Source organism: Odocoileus virginianus, unplaced genomic scaffold (genome assembly GCF_023699985.2).
Source record: "Odocoileus virginianus isolate 20LAN1187 ecotype Illinois unplaced genomic scaffold, Ovbor_1.2 Unplaced_Contig_23, whole genome shotgun sequence".
NCBI lineage: Eukaryota > Metazoa > Chordata > Mammalia > Artiodactyla > Cervidae > Odocoileus > Odocoileus virginianus.
In genome coordinates, this window is record NW_027224340.1 from 1,038,839 (window position 1) to 1,058,659 (window position 19,821).

Genomic DNA, 19,821 nt, shown 5'->3' on the forward strand with positions numbered 1-19,821 from the left:
CTGCCCGGGGGTGTGGAGTTCGCATTGCCCTCTTTTACCTTCCTTACGCTGCACGGAGCCGCGGGAGGCAAGGGACAAGGCAGACGGCCCCCACGGGGCCGACCAGGGGTAGCAGACGCCCCAGCTGGAGTCCAGCTTCAGGAACTGCTCCCCGGCCCGCCCCATGGGTTCTGGTTGCCAGGAGAGGCGGTCGCGCCCCGGTGGCCAAACCTCTCAGCTCCAACCCGCTGGCGGGGCGGGCCCCGGCGAGCGCGGACGTCAAGCAGGCAGGCGGGGCGGCCAGAGTCCGGGGCGATGGCGGCGGAGCAGGACCCCGAGGGGCTCGCGGCGGCGCGGCCGCTGCTCACCGACCTGTACCAGGCCACCATGGCGCTGGGCTACTGGCGCGCCGGCCGCGCGCAGGACCAGGCCGAGTTCGAGCTCTTCTTCCGTCAGTGCCCGTTCGGTGGAGCCTTCGCCTTGGCCGCGGGGCTGCGCGACTGCGTGCGTTTCCTGCGCGCCTTCCGCCTGCGGGACGCAGGTAGGCCCCGGCCCGGCGAGCCCCCGCCCGCGCGCCCCAGAGCCCCGGCCTGCAATGGCCTCTGTCGCCCCTAGACGTGCAGTTCCTGGCTTCGGCGTTGCCCTCAGACACAGACCCTGCGTTCTTTGAGCACCTTCGTGCCCTCGACTGCTCTGGGGTGACGGTGCGGGCCCTGCCCGAGGGCTCCCTCGCCTTCCCCGGCGTGAGTGCAGGGGGTGGGACGCGGTGGCGGAGGGGGGGCGGCGAGCGGGGCAGGGCGGCACCGAGTGACAGCCCGCCCCGCAGGTGCCGCTACTACAGGTGTCCGGGCCGCTGCTGGTGGTGCAGCTGCTGGAGACGCCGCTCCTCTGCCTGGTCAGCTACGCCAGGTAGGGCTCGGGGTGGGAAGGCCCGATCCTGCGAGTGGGAGGGGCCTTCCCGCCGGCCTGTGGGGCGTGGCCCCGTGGGGGCGGGGTGGGGGTGGAGCTCGGGCCCGCTCCCATTCCTGCTGCGCGGTGTCTCAAGAGAGGCCGGGCCGAGTAGCTTCCTGGTTGTCACTCCGGTCCCCTACTCCCCGGCTCCCACAGCCTCATCGCCACAAATGCCGCGCGCCTTCGCCTGATCGCAGGGCCCGACAAGCGGCTGCTGGAGATGGGGCTTCGTCGTGCTCAGGGCCCCGACGGGGGTCTTACTGCCTCTACCTACAGCTACCTGGGCGGTGAGGGCCAGGAAGGGAGGAGTCTAGCCCCGAGACCTAACCCCCATCAATGTCTGAAGTCCCCCAACTTTACCCTGATCCAGGCTTCGATGCCAGCAGCAACGTGCTCGCAGGACAGCTGCGGGGCGTGCCGGTGGCCGGGACCCTGGCACACTCCTTCGTCACTTCCTTTTCAGGCAGCGAGGTGCCCCCTGACCCGGTCAGTACCCCTGTCCCCCTAGCTACATTCCAGAGGGGAGACCCCCAGAGCCATCCCTTTCCCTGAAGGAGGAGGTGCCAGTCCCTGCTCAGCTCTCAGGCAGGTACCATGCCTGGCCCATCCAAGCCACCTTGGGCTGGTGTCTCGGTGTGGCGCTGGCAGACGGGTGCTCAGACTGTCTACTGGGGCAAATCAGCACCCCCACCATGCTCTGGGTCCTCTGTTCTTCACCCCTCTCCATAGATGTTGGCTCCGGCGGCTGGTCAGGGCGCCCAGGTGGATCTGGCTGCCAGCGTGGAGACGTGGCTGGAGCGCGTGTGTGGCCACCTGGGGCTGGGTGTGCAAGAGCCGCACCGGGGGGAGCGGGCAGCCTTTGTGGCCTACGCCCTGGCTTTTCCCCGGGCCTTCCAGGGCCTGCTGGACACCTACAGTGTGTGGAGGTGAGGCCCGGCCACACCCCAGGGTGGTCTCAGCAGAGAAGCTGCAGACCCCCCATGCTGACCCTCCTGTCCCGTCCCCAGGAGTGGGCTCCCCAACTTCCTGGCTGTAGCTCTGGCCCTGCAGGAGCTGGGCTACCAGGCAGTGGGCGTGAGGCTGGACAGTGGCGACCTGCTTCAGCAGGCTCGGGAGATCCGCGGGGTCTTCCGGACAGCTGCGGCCCAGTGAGTCCCTGGGAGGGGCTTTGTCTGCTGAGAGACCCCCTCCAGCTCAGGGGAAGGAGGAGGGAGGCTCTCTGAGGCTACCCGAGTCGCGATGCTGCAGTGGGCGAGGAGGCTGCTCTGGGCTCGCTCAGGGGCCTGTAGGTACGAAGGCTTGAGCCAGACCAGCAGGTGGTAGAGGGCGGCTGGACAGGTCATGGGGGCCGCGGGAGTTGGGAACATCCGAGGGGCTCCCCTGCCACAGGTTTGGGGTGCCCTGGCTGCAGTCAGTCCCCATTGCTGTCAGCAACAACATTGATGAGGAGGAGCTGGCCCGGCTGGCCCAGAAGGTGGGCAGGGCAGGGGCAGGCCAGAGGGTGGCGTGGGGGCCCTGGGCCTGCACATGCTGGCCGAGCTCAGTGCCCACCCACTCCCTTCCAGGGCAGTGAGGTGAATGTCATTGGCATCGGCACTAGCGTGGTCACCTGCCCTCGCCAGCCTTCCCTGGGCTGTGTCTACAAGGTGGGGTGCAGTGCGAGTGGGCTGGGGGTGGACTGGGGGTCCGGGGAGGAGGTCCAGCTAGCCCAGCACCCTGTCCCCACAGCTGGTGTCTGTGGGAGGCCAGCCGCGGATGAAGCTGACTGAGGACCCCAAGAAGCAGACATTGCCTGGGAGCAAGGCTGCCTTCCGGCTCCTGGGCTCTGATGGTGAGGCCCCTCCACTCTCCTCCGTTCAGTTCCGAGCCCCAGGCCCCTCACGTTATTCTTGGCGCCCCTCACGTGCACACACACACAGGGTCTCTGCTGTTAGATGTGCTGCAATTGGCAGAGGAGCCACCTCCCCAGGCTGGCCAGGAGCTGCGAGTCTGGCCTCAAGGGGCCCGGGAGTCCCGTACTGTGAGGCCAGCCCACGTGGAGCCACTGCTGCGACTCTGGGTCAAGCAGGGACAGGTGATCACCCCTACCCATCCCCGAGTCTGCACCTTCAACCCAGACCAAGCTCTGACATCTGACCTTGTGCTCCTTCCCGCCTCCCAACAGCTGTGTGAGCCGCTGCCGTCTCTGGCTGAATCCAGAGCCTTTGCCCAGCAGTCCCTGCACCGTCTGAGCCCTGCCCACAGGCGGCTGGAGCAGCCAGCACTGTACCAGGTGCGTGCAGGCCTACGTCATCAACCCAGCCTGTGCTCTCTGCCCCCATGGCCCCATCACCCCCACATCTCCCTCCTGCAGGTCGCACTGTCTGAGAAGCTCCAGGCTCTGGTGGACAGACTGAGTGCCAGAGGAGCCCTCTGACAACCTCATGCTGGGAACTGCCTGAAATTAACATGAGTCATTCACTGTCCCCACAACTTGCCATGTGTCATTTCTTCATCCAGCCTGCCACTCGCTGGATCCTCAGGGCTTCCTGAGGTGGACTGGAGTCAGGAATTAGTGAGAGGGTTAAAGCTCCCAGGGGAGACCCCAGGCTGGCCAGGGTTCGGGAAGCAGCCTGGTGCTGAGGCCTGAGATCAGCTAAGGCTTGTGGGAGGGTGTCCGAGGCTTGAGGAGCTGGACTCTAGGGGCAGATTGGGGGCAGGGCAGGGCTGTAGGGAAATGGGGGCCGTCTTTGTGCCCAACTAAGAGCTGGGGGAGTGGCTGGGAGACCTTAGCCACTGAGGCTGGAGGTGGGAGCCACGGGGTGGGTTGAAGCACCAGCTGGAGGGGCTCTGGGATTCCCCCCAGGAAGGCTCGCTGGGATACCTCCACCTCCCCAAGGGGAGGCCTGGGTGTCCCCTGCCACTGCTGCTGGCAGGCCTGCGGGTCCCTGTGCCCCAGGCTCCGCCCATCCGGCTCCCTCTCGGGTTCCAGCATGTCACAGTGTGGACCAGGCCTTGGTCGTGGGGACCCAGCTGCTGCCCGCAAAATGCCAGGAAAGACGTGGAGCGGTGGGGCCTGCCTGACTGAGTCAGGGAAGAAGTTAGGGAGTAGGGGCCCGCCCTGGGCGCCCGGCCAGGCCCTGGCTGCCCTGCCTCTGTGCTGCAGGCCTGTCAGGTCTCCACCGGCTTCCACTCCAGCGGAGCCGCTCAGGAGGGAGGGTCGAGGCTCTGTGGGACACGGGGGCCAAGGCCTCGGCCTCCTGTCTGGGTGGTGGGCAGCTCCAGGAGCCGGCAAGGGCGCGGGGGAATGCTGACTGTCCAGGGGACGGCCCAGGGCTCTCCCGCCTGCCCAGGTATTTAGCAGGACCAGCTCTTCCGGCTCCCCCAGCCCAGGCTGGGCAGTGGCCACTGTGTTGCTGGGTGAGGATGACAGTGAGGATTTGGGGCAAAGGCCCAGTCGGGCCTCCTGGGAGAGGGGGGCTTGGAGAGAGATACACACTCCTGCCACAACGCACACAGCAGAACACACCCAGGCCCAAGGCCCCCTCAGGTCTCCACTTCTGAGCTTTGCACTCTGGCACCAGGACCCAGACCCTCCCCCAGTGACTCATCCAGTGACGTGAGGCACCGGGCAGCTCCTCTTCCTCTGGCCCACCCCCAGGGTGCTCTGAGTTCAGAGGGGGTGACCGCTCTTTGACCGTCCCCTTCCCGGAGGTCCGGTCGGGTGGGAACACAGAGGGGACAGCCCAGCCCCCGGCCCCTGGCCCAGCGTGCACTCAATTGCCTTTCAGGGCTGAGTCAGGCAAGGTCTTGGTTCAGGGCTGGGCTCAGACCCTCAGAGCTGTGCACACTTGCTGAGATTCCATGCCCAGCAGGGTTGGAGGTCAGGTCAAGGACTCTCCTCCCTGCCACCAGCCCTGTGCCCCTTCCCCGGCAGATCATCTGTCCCCCAGGGACCTCGCTTGGCCCTTTCCTAGGGCCCAGTGGGCAGAACCGGACCCCAGACACTCAGGCTGCAGGCAGCCTGGGCAGGAGGGCCCCCCCAAGGCTCCTGGCAGGTACCACACCTGGAGACACCTCTGTATGACTCCCCACTCCCCCCCCCCCACACACACACACACGCTGGCGCACGCGCATGCCACCACACCTGTCCCTGGTCCCGCCTGCCTGGGGCCTGCTTCTAGGTCAGGCCTGGGCACGACTTCCTGGGAGGACCAACAACAGGTGCTACAAGCTTGGCGTGTGCCGCGGCCATGGCTGGGGGCGTGTGGGGCCCGGCCCGCGGGGCCCCCGTGGGGGCCCTGACCCTGACAGCCCTGGCTGAAGGAATCCGGGCCAGCCGGGGGCAGCCCTGGGGACCCCCTGCCCCAGGCCCTCAGCTCCAGCCTGAGCCTGAACCTTCAGCAGGGGAGCCCGGGAGGGCAGCCACCGCCCCCACGGCTGGTGGTGAGCCACTCTCCCCGCCCCCTCCCCAGGAACCAGCCCTGGGGGTTCCCCAGCAGGTAAGTAGGAGGGCTGCCTGGGGGGCAGGGTAGGTAACCGGGGAGGGAGCGGGGAGAGGGCAGAAAGGTTCTGTGGAGGGAGGAAGAGCGTGGGAGAGGCAAGGGGGCTCCATAGGCCCCCCCCTCAATCCCCAGACACCCTGGAGCTCCTGGGAGGAGGGGGCCCTCGCAGACCTGGCCGTGTACACCGCCGCCTGCCTGGAAGAGGCTGGCTTTGTGGGAACGCAGGCGACAGCGCTCACCCTGTCCTCAGCCCTGGAGGCGCGGGGGCACAGGCTGGAGGACCAGGTGAGCCCCCGGCCCCTCCCCATGGACACCTTCCCGCCCAGGCCCCGCCTGCCAAGCCCCTCCGAGCCTGGGGCGGTGAGGGGTGGGGGAGGGGGGTGTCAGCGTGAGCTGCGCCCGCTTGGTGGGGGCAGGGGCAGGGCTCACAGAGACCTGACTGCCGCCCGCCGTCCCCCAGGTGCATGGGCTTGTGCGGGGGCTGCTGGCGCAGGTGCCCCACCTGGCGGAGGGGCGGCCCCGGCGGGCGGCCCTGCGGGTGCTGAGCGCGCTGGCCTTGGAGCACTCCGGGGACGTGGTGTCCGCGCTGCTGCGCTGCTCACCGGCCCCGAACCGGTAACCTTTCCCGCCCCACCAGGCGAGCGTCCTTCGGGGCCCCACGCGGCTTCCTTCCCCCTTCCGGCTCTGTCATGGAGTCCGGCCCAGGGCAGGCAGGTGGAGGAGGGAGACTCCCCTCCCCTCCTCCCTCCCTTAGCCCCTCCCACCTCGTGTTCTCTGCCAGTTCCTGGTTGCGCCTGGCCTTCTCTCTCCCGGCCTGGGGGTGCCCCCCTGAGCAAGCCGGTGGCTTCTGCACCCCCAACGCCCCTGGCTCTGGTTAGTCTGCCCCCAGGGGACGTTATCTTCCATGTTATTCCCCACGGTGACTGTTCATGATGCCAGGTTTGTTGCTGGCCCGTCGGGGTCCCATGTGGTCTATGCAGATGCCACTCATCTTGTTTCTCAGGGATTGCCAGGGTGGGGTGGGGGGCAGTTAACCCCCCCTCCTCCTGCTGGAGTCCTAGTGGCTGCCTCCCCGACTTGGGGGCTCACCTCACCCCAGCCCCAGACCCTGTCTCACACGCCCCGTGCCCCCAGGGCGGCCACCGAGCTCTGGCGCAGCCTGAGCCGGAACCAGCGTGTGAATGGACAGGTGCTGGTGCAGTTGCTGTGGGCGCTAAAGGGCTCAGCCGGATCCCAGCTAGAGGCGCTGGCGGTAGGTGACTCTATCTAGCTTGCCAGAGAACACCCCAGCCCTGGCCCAAGAGGCCAGGAGAGTCTGGCTACAGGGGCTCGGGGGCAGCAGGCGCTCACCCTAGTCACACCCGTCCATAACGTCCCTCGAGCGTGGAGGCCTTGTCCTCTCCCTGTCTGCCCTGTCTGAGCCTGAATGAGCCCCTGGTTCCACAGGCCACTCGCGCCCTTGGGGAGATGCTGGCTGTGTCTGGCTGTGTGGGTGCCACCCGAGGCTTCTACCCGCACCTTCTCCTGGTGCTGGTCACTCAGCTCCACAAGCTGGCCTGGGATGCACACCCTCCCGACACACCCAAGGTTTGGGCCCCATCTCATCGAGGGCCACCGCACAGTCACGCCAGGTGAGGGGATACACTCCAGGGTGTGAGGGCTGGCCTTGTGCCCTGCTGGCCCTCACTGCCCACTTGCTGCTGCCCCCGCCTCCAGCTGCACCGTGGAGGCCTTGAAGGCCCTGCTCACTGGGGATGGAGGCCGCATGGTGGTAACGTGCATGGAGCAGGCTGGAGGCTGGAGGAGACTGGTGGGAGCCCGCACCCACCTGGAGGGTGTCCTGCTGCTGGCCAGGTGCGGGGCGGGGGTGTGGGAGAAGCAGGGACATGGAGGTGGTCAGGGGGCAGCTTCTTGAGGGAGAGCTTCCGTTTGGCCCCGTCCCAGTGCCCTGGTGGCCCACGCCGACCACCACCTGCGAGGCCTGTTCGCAGACCTGCTGCCGCGGCTGCGCAGCACAGACGACGCACAGCGCCTGACGGCCATGGCCTTCTTCACTGGGGTGAGCCTGATTCCAGGAGGGATGGGGAGGGGTGGCAGTGCACTTGGCCCCTGAGCGGCCCTGGCCTGTGCAGAAAGTCAGCGTGCTGACCCTGTGTCCCCCTGCCAGCTGTTGCAGAGCCGGCCCACCGCGCGGCTCCTGCGGGAGGAGGTGATCCTGGAACGGCTCCGCACCTGGCAGGGCGACCCTGAGCCCACGGTGCGCTGGCTGGGTCTGCTGGGCCTCGGCCACTTGGCGCTGAACTGCGGGAAGGTGAGGGCGTGGCGGGGGCGTGGCGGGGGCGTGGCGTGGCGGGGCAGGGCGAGGGGCTCCCACGAGTCCCTGTCCCCGCAGGTGCGCCACGCGACCACGCTGCTCCCCGCACTTCTGGGCGCGCTGGGCGAGGGTGACCCACGGCTCGTGGACGCTGCGCTGGGGGCGCTGCAGAGGGTCCTGCTGCGGCCGCGGGCGCCGGTGCGGCTCCTGAGCGTGGAGCTGCGGCCCCGCCTCCCGCCACTCCTGGACGACGTGAGCCCCTTCCGCCCCTTCTGCCTGTCTTTCCCGAACCAGACCCGGCTGGGGCCCCCGGGGAACTCCCGCAGACTGCAGCCCTCCGGACGCCCCCTTCCTGCGGGCTCCTGATCGCGCCTTCCTGTGCAGGCCCGGGACTCGGTCCGCGCCTCCGCAGTCGGGCTGCTCGGGACGCTGGTGCGGCGCGGCCGGGGTGGGCTCCGGGTGGGGCTCCGCCGCCCCCTGCGGAAGCTGGTGCTGCAGAGTCTCGTTCCGCTGCTGTTGCGTCTGCACGACCCCAGCCCGGACACCGCTGAGGTCAGCCCCCAACACTGTCCTGACCACCCCACCCTTCCCCAACACAGCCTCCTCTCCAGATAGCGCAGGTCAGGGACTTACCCGCAGGACTGCAGGAGTCCTCTGCCCCTTACCCTGGCCACCTCCTGCCTCCCAGGTCCTTTCTTGCCACTTTGCTTTCAGACCTCTAACCTCGCTCCCTACCCATTCCAGAGCGCAGAATGGACGCTGGCCTGCTGTGACCAGGCCCTTCCCTGGGGCCTGCTGGAGGAGGTGGGCACGGAGGCTCACTACCACAGCCCTGAGGCCCTAAGCCGCGTCTGCCACCGCCTGGTCAGTTGGGGGGTCGGTGAGAATGACGGGGTGCAGTCAGCTGCCCACTTGGTCCAGTATACACCAGGGCCACTCCCCCCCAGACTGAGACTCCTCACCTTTCCGGTCAAGGTGGTGGCTCATCGAGGCCTCAGAGGCCCTTGGGCCATGGCCTCACCTCTGAGGCCTCCACTCCACGCAGAGCTGGCCATCCTGTCCCAGGAGCCCTTCTGTCCCCAGGTCCAGTGGTACCCGAGTCACGTGCCCAGCTTCCTGAGTCAGACCCAGGGCTACCTGCGGAGCCCTCAGAGCCCCCTGCGCTTGGCGGCCACCCTACTCACAGGTGAGGCAGGCCTGGCATCACGCTGCTCCCTGCACCCAGGGTTCTGGGTGCTGGGCCAGCCCCTTGCTGCTGTGGGCACAGGGCCAGCACTCAGGGCTTCACTTTGGTCTAGGCTTCCTGGTCCATCACTCCAGCCCCAGCCACGTCAACCAGGACCTGCTGGACTCTCTGTTCCAGGGTGAGAGCCCGACTCACCCTCGTGGGGTTCCGCAGGGTTCCAGAGAGGTGGTGGCTGCCAGGGCAAAGTGGATGGGTAGGGGACTGGGATGTGTGGGGGACAGCCGGAGAGCCCCTCCCCCCGCCATATGAACTGCCCTGTCCCCGCAGACTTGGGGAGGCTGCAGAGTGACCCTGAGCCTGCTGTGGTGGCGGCAGCACGCGTGTCTGGCCAGCAGGTGGCGCTGCTGGCCCGCGTGCAGCCCCAGCCCTGCGGCTGGCGCCTCCCCCGCCCCGGCCGACCCAGCTGCCTGCCGGCCCGGCCCCCGCCCGTCTACGCCGACAGCCCGTTTCAGCACTGCAGCCTCCCCGGCCGCTGGGGCTGCTCAGGTCCAGGCTGAGCTGACCGGCTGGCCCTCCGATGGGGGCCAGGGTGCTGACCCAGGCTCCCTGCTCTGTGGCCTGTCTTGGCCGGGGGGCAGATCTGCAGAAGAGGTCCGCTTTGAGGGGCACCTTGGGCATGGTGCTGGGCACCAGAGCCTGTCCCCGTCCCCGACCCCGTCGGGGCTCTGCATAGTCTGCTGCACACAATGACCCCCAACCCTGACCGCCCTGTGACTAGATGGACCACGAGTTTCTGACGAAGCACCTTCACCCTCAGCTTCTCGCCTCATCCATCCCTTCGTCCGTCTGTCCCCCAGCAGGCCTCTTCCTCTCCCAGCCCCACGGTGTGTGCCCTGCCTGGATGGCGCCTGGCCTTCTGGGCCCAGGCCAGGTGGGGACATGGAAGTGGGTACCACCCCGGAAGCCAGCCCCGTGAAAGGCTGCCTCTGGCCCTCCCGGCCGCTCGTCAGCCCCCTTGATGTGCTCCACTCCTTGCTGGCCACATGCTGGCTGGGAGGTTCTGAGGTTTCCGGCCACACCCTCCCTGCTCAAGAAGCATCCGTCTGTCCGCCTGTCCACACCCACTGCCGAGTAGCCTGGCCCTGTTCCTGCCCCTCCCCTCTAGCTCACCATCTCAGACCCCCCCCCCCCCCCGGGTCTTCTCTGGAGGCTGCCCCTGACCTCCCACTGGACACCACAGGTCTGAGATGATACCTGCGGGCTCAGGTGTGGAGTGCCAGCATCTGCCCCTCACCAGGCTGAACTGTCTCTCCCACATCCCAGCACCTGCTCAGGGCCGGGTGGTGGAAGAAGTTCCTCAGGACTGCTCTGAAGCAGTGACCCAGGCTCTCCAGACCCAGGACAAGTGGCTTCTGTCCCCTGGAATGCCCACCTTGAGGTGTCCTCTTGCCCTTTCAGGGCCCCCAAAGCTACCTCCTCAGAGATGGAGGCCTCCACTCACACAGCCTCTTGGAGGCTGGGGTCCTGCCCAGCCCAATGGAAAGCATTTAAAATAAAGATACAGCGGGATGTCCCTGGTGGTCCAGCAGTTAAACCTCTGTACTCCCAATGCAGGGAGCACAGGTTCGATCCCTAGTTAGGGAACTAAGATCCCACATGCCGCATGGTGCAGCCAAAATGAAAAACACAGATCCTAGGGGTTCAGTGTCTGTCTGGGCCAAGGCTGGGCTCCAAGATCAGGCTTGGGCTAAAATTACAGGGAAAGCAGCAGGTGGCTGCCAACAAAGGTCCATCTAGTCAAAGCTATGGTTTTTCCAGTAGTCATGTATGGATGTGAGAGTTGGACTATAAAGAAAACTGAGTGCTGAAGAATCGATGCTTTTGAACTGTGGTGTTGGAGAAGACTCTTGAGAGTCCCTTGGGTTTCAAGGAGATTCAACCAGTCCATCCTAAAGGAAATCAGTCTTGAATATTCATTGGAAGGACTGATGGTGAAGCTGAAACTCCAATACTTTGGCCACCTGATGCAAAAAGACCCTGATGCTGGGAAAGACTGAAGGCGGGAGGAGAAGGGGACGACAGAGGATGAGATGGTTGGATGGCATCACCGACTCGATGGACATGAGTTTGAGCAAGCTCCAGGAGTTGGTGATGGACAGGGAGGCCTGGTGTGCTGCAGTCCATGGGGTCGCAAAGAGTCAGACATGACTGAGCGACTGAACTGAACTGAACTGAACATGTGGCTGGGGCTTGGGTCAGCCCTAGGCAGAGTCAGGCAGGCTTTGCCCTGACTGAGAAGCTATGCTGCCCACACAGATCCTGAGCAGAGTCAGAGCTCAGCAGGGAGGGGCCAGGGTCTCCTTGTTGGTCACTCTGAGGGCAGGGGAGGCCCTGGCCAAGGGCACTCGTCTGTGAGAAGACAGGGGCATAGTTTGGTGTATTAGTCCGCGATTCTCCAAGGGGAATGCCAAAACTGGATTACACTATGGGAAACATCCGGGGACGTGCTGGGGAGGTCAGGAGGCTGTCAGAACCTGGGAGGCAGAAGGAAGGGAGGCTGGTGAGAATGTCTTCGGGGGTCTCCAGCCCGACCCCCTCAGGGAGGCACCAGGTCCCGGCCCTGTGGCCCCTCCATACTGCCCAAAAGGTGGTGGGAGGACCCCCCCAGCCACCTGATGGTCGGGCCCCTCAGGGGCTTGCAGCCTGGAGCCAGAAGCTGGGGGAGCGTCTGAGGCCCGGTGCCTCCACCAGGCACGAGCCTGTCCAACCACAGGGCATGGCTGGGCAAAGCCCCCAGCAAGGCCCACTGGAAAGCGGGGCCCAGCCTCATGGGGGGCTCTGCAGGCAGCACCCTGCCTCTTCCCATGCCTCCCTGCAGGGCCTGGGCCTCTCTGGCCTGGGCACCCACTCCCCTCCACTCCACTGGCCATCTGGAGCGCATGTGCCCCCGCATGCTCAGTGCTGTGTGCACTTGCCCCCCCGTGAGGGCATCCCCTGCCCTGTAGCCAGGGCCCCACCAGACACCCGGCTTGCCGCTTTGTCCTGGGAGTGGGACGCTTCTCAGGGATTTCTCCAGTGCGGTCCCCAGGGAGGCTCCAGTCAGGGCGGCAACACCATAGGCCTGCTCCCGGGTGAGCCCCGCTCCCGGATGAATGCTGTTGGTCAGTGAGGCCCAGCAGAGCCGCCCACAGAGCGCTCACCTCCCCCCAAGGTCTAGGGTCGGGGTGCGCTGCTTTACACAGAGGATGCTTAGATGCTCCCAAATGAGCTGTCACTGGAGACCTCCGGGCACTGGCGACCCTGGAGCCTGAGGGCCAACATTGAGACCCTCCAAAGGGCACCTGGGTGGGGCTCAGCAGACCCGGTTCACCGTCTGACCTTGCAGGGGCCCCAGAAGCAGGGCTGGTGGGCCCGCTTACTTGCTGCTTTCTCAGACCTGCCCTGCTCCAGTCCTGTTCGCCTTGGTCATGCCTTTCAGTGCCCTAGCAAGTTTCCCAAAGGAGGAGCTTGGGCTCCGGGGAACACAAACAGGCCTGGGAGGTATCCAACTTTTCCCTTGCCCTGGGTGAGGGGACAATTGCTAAGCGTTTCGGTACTGGGATCTGGGATGTTTAGGGACCACTCTGTTTTAATACTAATTTTACTGTCAACCTCAATCCTGAGTTTTCTCAGAGGTTAATGTCCCAAATACAGCTGGGCTGACCACCTCTTCTCTTTATTTTTTTTGGCCACATTGCTTGTGGGATCTTCGTTCCCCAACCAGGAATTGAACCCAGGCCCCAGCAGTGGAAGTGCTGAGTCCTTAACTACTGGACCACCAGGGATTCTTGTCCCTTCTGTTTAGCCAGTCCTGGGGCTGCAGGGCAGCGGCGAGCCGGACAGGAAGGGAACATGGCTTCCCTTGCATTCCACCAAGAGGAGGACCGCAGACTGGCTCCCACAAGTTTCTCCAGGTTGTGACAACTCCAGGGTGAGAGTAACTGCCTGGCTGAGTCAGTCACCACCTCTCTGTGCCCGGCAAGGCCCAGGGACCACGGCTCAGGGCCGGGAGGTCTCCTCTCCTCTCGATAGACTCTTACCTTTGAGTGAATGAATTTGGATGAGACACACCCCAAAGGCCAGTTTCTCTGGTTCGAGTCATTTCCCCCAGGCCCCCATGCAGCCCCAGGAGTGCAGGCCTGTCTGTTAGCGCCGTGTTCTTGCCCCCCTGCAGCCCTGCATAGGGACGGCGGCCCACTGCCTGCATCAGAACACCAGGATGCTCTCAGGTTTCCTGAGGTGGACAGAGAACAGTCCTGGGGGTTGGCATTGCCTTGCCCTGTTCTTTCCAGGCCAGCCTGCTATGGGGGGGCAGGGGCAGGGAGGAGCCTGGCCACGTGGCTGGTCGCTCCGGAGTGGCCAGGTCCAGCACCCGGAAGGCCCCTGGTGCCTGCTCCTGGCCCCCAGGTCCCTCCCCGTCCTGTGCAGGCACCCCCCACTGGGCCCCCGACCCCTGATAGAGGGCTCCTCGAAAGCTCAGTGCGTCATTCCCTGTGTGTGTCATTCGTCCCATTTATTGGCTGTCCCCATCCCCCAGGTCTTGTGAAGAGCCGCCCACATGGCTGGGTGTGGTTCCTGGCAGCCGGTGGGTGCGAGCTGTGCCTGTGGCGGGGGGGGGGCCGCAGGCTAGCAGAGCCGGCTCAGCCTGAGCAGCAGTGCCAGGCAGGCGTAAAGTGCGCACGCGCAGCTGCAGGCCCCCGGCTCCCAGCACACTTGGGGGGCGCCCACCTGGGGCTCCAGGCCGCACGCCTCCAGCAGGGCCCAGGCGGGTGCCTCTGAGCCCCAGCTGTCGCCCAGGCACTCGGGCGGCAGGGACACAGCCTGGCGCTCCTGCCACGGGCTGCTCTGCTCCACAAGGCTCTCCACCTGGCAGACAGGGTGGGAGCGGTCAGAGGATCGGGCACCCGCCCACACCACCCCATCGCCGGGCACTGGGCACCACACCGGCCCACCCCTCCCCTACACCCTGGCCTTCTCACCAGCCGAAAGGTCCCCAACAGGGCCCCCGTCTCCAGCACCTTAGCCAGCAGCACGTGCTGGGCTTCACTCAGCGCTGCGGAGAGACCTTGGGTGAGAGGGCTTCCAGGGACCAGCCAGAGGAGCTCACGTCCCTGCCCCTTCCCTGCCCCGCCCCAAGCCCCTTACCTGCTAGCCCTTGCAGCAGGTAGAAGACGGGGCCTGCAAGCTCTGCTTCCAGCCGTCCAGAGGGCAGCACCAGGGACTCGAGGATGGTGCCCACCGGGCCATCCTGTGGCTCCACCTGCCCACTGCACAGGCCCTGCTCCAGCTGGAGGCACCCAGGGGGAGTGGGGGTGAGCAGGGCGGGATAGGCCCTGCTCCAGGTTGGGGCGCCCGGGGGAGTGGGGGTGAGCTGGGCGGGCAGGCACCTGCTCTAGGTGGGGGCGCCCGGGGGAGTGGGGGTGAGCAGGGCGGGCAGGCACCTGCTCCAGGTGGGGGTGCCCGGGGGAGTGGGGGGTGAGCAGGGCGGGCAGGCACCTGCTCCAGGTGGGGGCGCCCGGGGGAGTGGGGGTGAGCAGGGCGGGATAGGCCCTGCTCCAGGTGGGGGCGCCCGGGGGAGTGGGGGTGAGCAGGGCGGGCAGGCCTCTGCTCCACCACCCCACCCAGCTCTCATGCTACCCCACCCCCTAATGCCCCGCACGCACAGCCCAGCTCACTCACCGACTCCTCCAGGGCTTGCAGAGCCGGCTCGTCCCATAGCACCTGCCCCAGGCCACCCAGCAGCCGCCCACATGGCCCCTTGGACAAGCCCTCCAGGCCCATGGCCCAGGCCTCCACCTCTGCCCGCAGGCCCTGGAAGCCATCAGTGGTCGCCAGCCAGTGCTCCATGGACCCATCTGTGGGGACAGGTCTGCAATTGCCCAGGTGCCCACGTGGCCCCAGGAGCCCTAGTAAGGGAGGGCAGATGCTGGGGGCAAAAGGGGAGCAGGGGCCCCAGGGTGGCCCAGAAGGTACTGACCCGACTGGAACTGGAAGTAGTCAGAGAGGGCCCTTATGGAGGCCAAGCTGAAGCAGGAACACGGATGGCCGTCTGCACTGCTGGAGGGCCTGCGGCCTGGGCGGGGCGGGGCTGCTCAGTGCCGGGGCGGGGCTGCTCAGTGCCGGGGCGGGGCCCGAGCCAGGGAGCGCTGAGGCCGCCCCTGGGCCCTCACGGCCTGTCACCCCAGTCCTGGCAGCCCGGGGCAAGGAGCAAGGTCAAATCTGCCTGGTGCCAGCCTGTCGCCATGCTACCCACGTGTGTGTGTGCATTTGCACACACAACTGTGTGTGTGTTGCTCATGTATGTGTGTGTGTGTGCATTTGTGCACACAAGTATGCGTGTTGCATGTGTGTATATGCGTGAGTGTGCATGTGTGTTTGCGTGGGTGTGTGTGTGTGTGCATTTACACTAGTGTGTGCATGTGTGCGTGCACATGTGTGTGTGTCTCCCAGATGTGCTGTGCTGGGCCCTCCTTATCAGCCTGTCCCACTTCCCAGGTGCATGGGCCTCACCTGCCCGCAGCAACGGGAAGGTCCTTTGCTTCTTGTCTGGGAAGAGGAGGATGTCTGGAAGCCGGGAGGGGCAGAGATGGGGAGGCAGGTTGGCGGAACACCTGGCCTTTCCCTGGCCCACCGGGGGCTCCCTGTGCAGTCCCCGCTCTGTGCCCTGACCTCCCACCTGCCTGAACAAGTGGCTCTCAGCCACCCCCGCCCACAGTCATGCCACCAGATGTCCCCAGCACCCCCAGGCAGCAGGTGACTCTTCCAGGCCTCCCCGCCTCTGCCACGGAGCCTGGGCCCCAGAAGTGACCCGGACCCCGGCTCACCCCAGTCAGAGCCAATAACCAGCTGGGCCACCCGAAATGCGAGGGTGCTGCCTGAGGGGATGGTGACCATCTTCTTCCGGCTCAGGTGGCCCTCGCCTTTGCCCTGAGGGATGGATGTGGGCTCAGAACTGGGCTCCCCACCACCCAGTGGGGCCGGGGGCAGCCAGGTGCTGGTGGCAGGGGTTTGCATGGGGACACTGCCCTCCTGCCTCCCCCGCTGTGTCCACTGCAGGTCCCTCACCGCCCACCTGCAAGCAGAGGGCTCCCGGAAGTGCAAACTGGCCTGAGCCCTCCTGCTTGTGCGTCCGGGTGACCTCCACCTCCTTCTGTGTCTGCAGCACCTCGGTCACTACGAACACGTCATCCCCCCGACTCCGCAGCTGCTGCAGGGTTTTGGGCTCAGGCTGCCGCAGGCGTCTGTGGTGAGTGGGCCAGTGGGAGGCTTGCAGGGTGTGCCTTGCCCTCCCCTCCCCCTGCCCCAGGATGGCCTTCCCTTCCCCGGACCTCAGTGTCTGTGGCCATGGATGAATGGGGTGATGTGGATGCCCCGGCACGGGACCTTTATCGCCCCATCCCCTGGGTGCTTCAGTGCCTGTGGGCAGACGGGGGGCAGGAAGAAGCAGGCCTCTGGAGGGGCCCACTCTGTGGCTGGCTGCTCACCCGTCTGCTGTCTCCCTCCACTCTCTGGGTTCAGATCTCACGTCTGTGTGCTGAGCTAATGGTCCTTCTCACCAAGGTCCCTGTGTGTGTTCTACCCCAGCCTCTTTGCAGCAGGGCTCAGTCTGACCCCTGGCCCCCTGACCTGCAGGATGCAGGCCCCCAGGACCTGGTAGCCTCCTTCCCAGCCGCTGGTCCCCTCACGGTCCCTGACTCTGGGACGTCCCTCAGCCTTCACAGACACCCTATGACTGCTGCCGCCCCGAGGTCCTGACCCAGGATCTGCCCAAGGTCAGCAGGTCCACAGCCCTGGGGCTCACCTCTCGCGGTGCATGGCTTCCCAGGTGTTGGGGGCCACTCTCAGAGTGCACAGGTCCATCGAGGCACTGGAGCTGCCGGACACCGCGGCCCCGCCTGAGAGCCTGCCCTGTCCTGGGGCTGCCAGCTTCATGCTGCCCTGCAGCTGCCCGTCCATCGTGTCTTGGAACTGGAAGATGCCACCACACTCCAGGGCTGGAGCGAGAGCACAGCTGAGGCCCCGCCCCCCGGCCGCTGCCTGTCCGCCTGGCCGAGGGGCCTCTGCAGACAGAGCCCAGGGGCCCGAGTGGGAGCCGGCTGGCCCACCCCCCGCCACCCATGACTCGGACTCAGTGCCGGCCGGGTACCTGGCTCCGGCATGTCGGGCTCCAGGATGTCCCTGATGGACAAGTTGACACACATGTAGCGTGGTCTCCAGAACCGTGAGCTCAAGGGCTTCCTGCTCAAAAGGCTGTAGGGCTGGAAGCTGGCGGAGCTCCGCAGGCTGTCCACAGGGGTTAGCTCCTTGTGGTCCAGCTCCCGGACCACACTCCTGACCACCTTCTCAAAGGCCGATGCCATGCTCCTGAGGAGGGCAGCTGGTCCGGCCTTCCACCCTCAGGGCTGGAAGAGGGCAGGGGAGGGGAAGAGCGGAGAGGTAGCTGCTCGAGTGTCTCCGAAGCAGTCCTGCCTGGCCAGGCCTGGGATGCTCGCCTCCAAGTGCGAGCCTGTCACCCACTGTCCATCTCTGCAAGGGTCCCCAAGCGCTTCCAGGCTGGATGTCACTCGCAGCCCTCCATGGGACTCGAGTCAGCCACACACACCATCTGTCCTGTGGCCAGAGTGCCCGCATGAAGCCCAGGAAAGCCCTGGAACGCAGCGCTTGTCGGGTAGGGGGCAGCCCTGGCCGCCCACCAAGCCCTCCATCACTTTGCTACTTCAACAAGGCTTCAGGCTGCTCACGAAAAGCAGCCACCGAGGAAGAGCAGGGCGAGGCTGGGGCTCTGTCTGCCTTAGCAGCTGCCTTCCTGGCCGAGGTGCTCAGAGAGCAGGGAGGAAGCAGAAGCCATCGCCTCCTGGGCAGTTGGTGCGAAGGCCCAGGCAAGGCCTGGCCCAAGCATCCCCAGCCCCTAGGCCTGTCCTCCAGGGCTTCCTCAACACCCAGAGCTCCGTGAGTCACTCATCTGTCTTCAGGGGTCAGGAGCCATTGCAGGCCTGACTCAGGACCCAGGACGTCTGGGCTGCAGGAAGCCTCTAAGCCTTGGCACTGGCCTGAGATCCCAGAGTGGGCCCAGGGGCACCTGGAGGTGCCTACCTGGAGCTAAGCCCAAACCAGTCAGACTTCGGAGGGAGCCCCCTTCCCAGAGGCCTGGGGCTTCCCCAGCTGGTCTGATGAGGGGAGTCCTGGGGGGCTTGGGGAAGCCCAAGGAAGGTGACAGGACCCAATCTCCACCCAGAGTTGCTGGCCTCCCCCCCACTCACTCCCAGGAGAAGCAAGTGCCCCACCCCGGAGCCAGAGCAGGCAGCCCCTGCGAGGTGCAGCGGCGCAGGGCACAGGCAGGGGCAGCTCACCAGTGACCGTGACCGTCGCGTGCCTGTGCCCACGAAGCCGAAGCCAGGCTGCCCTGCGGGCCAGGATTGGAAGCCTCTGCCCTGGAGTTGCCCAGCGCGCACACAGCCTGAAGGTTCCCAGACCCAAAAGTGAAACCTCCGCGACGCTGAGAGGAGCCGGAAACGCCCCTGGTGAGCCCGCCCCTTGGCCCGGCTGGGAGTGGGGGTGCAGGGGGTGGGGGCGGGAGCGACTCTCACCCCACCCCCCACAGCCTCCATCCGTGAGGAGCTTCTTTGATCCTTCTCTCCTAAAACCCCGGGGCCAGGGCAAAGGGTCTGAAAAAACATTTCTTCAGGGAAAGTGTACAAATGGCTAGTGAGCTCCGAAGAGGAGGCTCAGGTCATTAGCGTCAGGGAAATGCAAATCAAAGCAAGGTTAGAGGCTGCCTCACACCCATAGGTTAACTGTAATATAACAGGGGAATAAAAAGTGTGGGAGAAGACCTGGAGGAATCGGGCAGCACACAGCGCTGGGCTTGTAAAAGGGTGCAGGCGCCCGTGGAAAACAGTCTGGTAGTTCCTCAAAAAGTTAAACAGAGAACTACCATAGGCTCATCCATTCCACGGCTAGGTGTGCATTCAAGAGAAATGAAAACATGTTCATGCGGAAACCTGCACATGAATGCTCTCACAACGTTATTCTTAACAGCCAAGATGCACTGCAAATGTCCATCTATGGAAAATGTCCACCTATGGAGGCATGAACAAACAACGTGGTCAAACACACACGATGGAGCGGTCAGTGTGCAGCCTTGCAGAGGAAGTTCTGACACACAGCACAGCGTGGATGGACCTCAGAGCGTTACGCCAAGGTAAGAAGTCAGGCACGCAGGAAAACAGCTCTCAGGACCTGGGTGTATGAAATGAGAACAGGCAGATCCTGCAGGGACAGAAAGCGGAGTTATAGCTGCCGGGGCGAGGGGCGTGACAGTGTCTTTGGGGTGATGGGAATGTTCTCAGATTGGTTGTGCTGGTGGTTGCCCGGGTCTGGATATGCTAAACACCCGGAGTTTTATACTTTTAATGGGTGAATTGTATGGTTTGTGAATTATATTTCACATACCACAGTAATATTCAAAGCTGTTATTGTGAAAACGTGAAGCCAAGTGACGACATCCAGGCCTAGCGCAGGCTCTTGATGTCCTTCCTTCCTGGGCCATGTGTGGATCGTGTCCGGGGCAAGGCGCCCAGGAGCCCCACACCCCGCTTCTCCACTGCTCCACCGCCACATCCTGCCTCTAGGTCTCATGACCGTCTGGAGCTTATGCCAGGGTCCCTGCCGGCTGGCTGGCCCGAGACTCAGCCTACAAGCTCCGCTGTGCACACTCACTCGCGGGGTGGCTGTGTGTCAGCACCTGGCACCACGTGCTCCTGCAGATGAGGGCTCTGAAGTGAACTGGATGAGGGCCCCGCCAGGTAGAGCTGCTGGCATCAGCCCTGACGCTAGTGCAGGGGTTGTATGTTTTGGAACGTTGGAGC

The 19,821-nt window shown here is 65.3% G+C and overlaps 3 protein-coding genes and 1 non-coding gene across 12 annotated transcripts; 2 read left to right on the plus strand and 2 right to left on the minus strand.

Moving 5' to 3' along the window:
* The first annotated feature begins 278 nt into the window (after positions 1-278).
* Positions 279-3,402, plus strand: NAPRT (nicotinate phosphoribosyltransferase). 4 transcript variants are annotated; one of them, XM_020881041.2, is made up of 13 exons: positions 280-520; positions 595-722; positions 806-888; positions 1,087-1,217; positions 1,301-1,416; positions 1,660-1,856; positions 1,938-2,078; positions 2,320-2,404; positions 2,496-2,576; positions 2,659-2,761; positions 2,850-3,004; positions 3,095-3,202; positions 3,284-3,402. In XM_020881041.2, exons 1-13 carry the CDS (start codon positions 295-297, stop codon positions 3,344-3,346), a joined length of 1,617 nt encoding a protein of 538 aa, XP_020736700.1. In that variant the 5' UTR covers positions 280-294; the 3' UTR covers positions 3,347-3,402. The 4 variants fall into 4 exon arrangements, with proteins under 4 accessions (XP_070320487.1, XP_020736700.1, XP_020736701.1 ...); XM_020881042.2 differs by having other exon boundaries at positions 2,865-3,004; XM_070464386.1 differs by lacking the exon at positions 2,496-2,576 and having other exon boundaries at positions 279-520.
* A 98-nt stretch (positions 3,403-3,500) lies between these two features.
* MROH6 (maestro heat like repeat family member 6) lies at positions 3,501-10,487 on the plus strand. 4 transcript variants are annotated; one of them, XM_020881028.2, is made up of 14 exons: positions 3,501-5,411; positions 5,547-5,699; positions 5,875-6,029; positions 6,549-6,666; positions 6,861-7,045; positions 7,131-7,268; positions 7,359-7,473; positions 7,582-7,725; positions 7,807-7,980; positions 8,113-8,280; positions 8,473-8,592; positions 8,812-8,914; positions 9,027-9,092; positions 9,242-10,487. In XM_020881028.2, the coding sequence occupies exons 1-14, from the start codon at positions 5,163-5,165 to the stop codon at positions 9,469-9,471; spliced, it is 2,118 nt and encodes a 705-aa protein (XP_020736687.2). In that variant the 5' UTR covers positions 3,501-5,162; the 3' UTR covers positions 9,472-10,487. The 4 variants fall into 4 exon arrangements, with proteins under 4 accessions (XP_020736687.2, XP_070320456.1, XP_070320457.1 ...); XM_070464355.1 differs by lacking the exons at positions 3,501-5,411; positions 5,547-5,699 and having other exon boundaries at positions 5,961-6,666; positions 8,704-8,914; XM_070464356.1 differs by lacking the exons at positions 3,501-5,411; positions 5,547-5,699 and having other exon boundaries at positions 5,961-6,666; positions 8,473-8,532.
* A 2,086-nt stretch (positions 10,488-12,573) lies between these two features.
* Positions 12,574-18,465, minus strand: GSDMD (gasdermin D). Of its 3 annotated transcripts, XM_070464384.1 has the most exons (12): positions 18,304-18,464; positions 17,100-17,355; positions 16,755-16,947; positions 16,026-16,194; positions 15,778-15,880; positions 15,464-15,517; positions 14,931-15,026; positions 14,633-14,808; positions 14,099-14,240; positions 13,933-14,006; positions 13,682-13,819; positions 12,574-12,993 (listed from the first exon to the last, which is right to left on the minus strand). In XM_070464384.1, exons 2-12 carry the CDS (start codon positions 17,311-17,313, stop codon positions 12,721-12,723), a joined length of 1,632 nt encoding a protein of 543 aa, XP_070320485.1. In that variant the 5' UTR covers positions 17,314-17,355; positions 18,304-18,464; the 3' UTR covers positions 12,574-12,720. The 3 variants fall into 3 exon arrangements, with proteins under 3 accessions (XP_070320485.1, XP_070320486.1, XP_020736699.2); XM_070464385.1 differs by lacking the exon at positions 15,464-15,517 and having other exon boundaries at positions 18,304-18,465; XM_020881040.2 differs by lacking the exon at positions 12,574-12,993 and having other exon boundaries at positions 13,446-13,819; positions 18,304-18,461.
* Positions 12,666-12,738, minus strand: TRNAG-UCC (transfer RNA glycine (anticodon UCC)). The gene has a single exon. It is a non-coding gene; the product is annotated as a tRNA-Gly (tRNA).
* Positions 18,466-19,821: the final 1,356 nt, after the last annotated feature.